The sequence below is a fragment of the Capsicum annuum genome, unplaced genomic scaffold, assembly GCF_002878395.1.
Source record: "Capsicum annuum cultivar UCD-10X-F1 unplaced genomic scaffold, UCD10Xv1.1 ctg74629, whole genome shotgun sequence".
NCBI lineage: Eukaryota > Viridiplantae > Streptophyta > Magnoliopsida > Solanales > Solanaceae > Capsicum > Capsicum annuum.
In genome coordinates, this window is record NW_025884756.1 from 1 (window position 1) to 1447 (window position 1447).

Here is a 1447-nt window from a genome sequence, read left to right on the forward strand (position 1 = left end):
ATTCCCCAAGTTCAGAAAGACACCTTGTTAACTCAATCAGTTGTAGTGTGTGGATATCTGCAAACTCAATGGGTATCTCTTCCAAATGAGAGCACCTTCTAAGCACCAGGCGTTCAAGGACAGGAAAATTGTCATCTGTGGCTTTCCAGTACTTGAGAAAACGATCTTCAATTAACAGAATCTTCAATCGAGTAAATCCCCTGTCATTTGGGTACCATTTATTGCCAAGACAAGCATTAGGCATCAGCTTCAACACCTCAAGGTTAGGCAACTCAGCTATGATGTCCAAGTACGACCAACTTATATAAGTATCTCCTAACTTCAGCTTCTTGAGTGTTGCTGGAAAAGCTTTTGCACTTGCTGGAAAATGGGGAAAGTAAAATATAAAACTCAATGTTTCAAGTTGCCGCAGATGGACAAGATTGTCGAGAAGCCCATTGGAGTCAATCTTCTTTCCTCTGATTCCTAATTCTTTGACATTCTGAATCCCCAAAATAACCTCGTTGGTGCAACAATCCAAAGACAAGTAAGAAATAGTTTGTATGTTTGAAAAACCCATGTGACTCCCTTTATCAGCAGATATGCTTGAGGGATTTGGCAGATAAAATTTGCTCACTTTGAGATGCCTTAATTGCATTAGTCCCCAAATTTCCTCAGGAAAAGTTATTTCAACTGATGGACCTGGTCCTTGAACAATGAATGTCTGCAGATTCCATAACTTGCAAATTTCTGGAGGTATGTCTAAATTCTGACGGCTGAGCAATGATAGGTACCTCAACCAGATGAGGTTTAGTATCTGTACAGGGAAACTAACAATCACTATGTCTCTCAACTCCAAGACTTTGAGAAATTTGAAATGAATATGCTCTAATTTGAGAACATAAATTGAACTATTAAGAGTAAAGGAGAAAATAGAACGGGTTCGTTTCAAAAGATCTTTGTTGTCATGATCTCTCAACTGACGATGTACAGGGGTAAGAAGTGCCCTATAAAGACCATAGTAACAATAATCAGTTTCATCAACAGTCACATGCTTAAAGGTCTGCATTTGATGCATACTGATAGATTGACATTCTGAATCTGATAAGTCAAGCACAATGTCGTTCATGATAAAAATGTTCTCCCTTTGAATTTCTCTCACACACAGGTCGTATATTAGATCATGAACCTTACATGATCTAACTTTTGTTCCATCTAGACTTTTCTTGCAGACGATGACTAGACATCTATCGACAAGCTCTTTTAAATACTTCTCAGCTTCTCCTTCCAAATCATTTTCCAAATTCAGGAACCCCTCAGCCATCCATGATCTCATCAAATTCTTCACTGGTATCTCACTGTCTTCTGGAAAAATTCCGAAATGCAGTAGACAAGTCTTTAGATCGCTAGTCAAGTGATCATAACTCAACCCAAGCACACGTGAACATTGTTTGTCAGGATCATTTGT

General features: G+C 38.6%; 1 protein-coding gene across 1 annotated transcript; it reads right to left on the minus strand.

Moving 5' to 3' along the window:
• Positions 1-23: 23 nt before the first annotated feature.
• Positions 24-1303, minus strand: LOC124894483 (putative late blight resistance protein homolog R1B-8; the record flags this gene model as incomplete). Its single annotated transcript, XM_047405144.1, has 1 exon — positions 24-1303. A coding segment is annotated over exon 1 (1280 nt), but the record flags the coding sequence as incomplete, so codon positions are not given.
• Between the last annotated feature and the right edge of the window lie 144 nt (positions 1304-1447).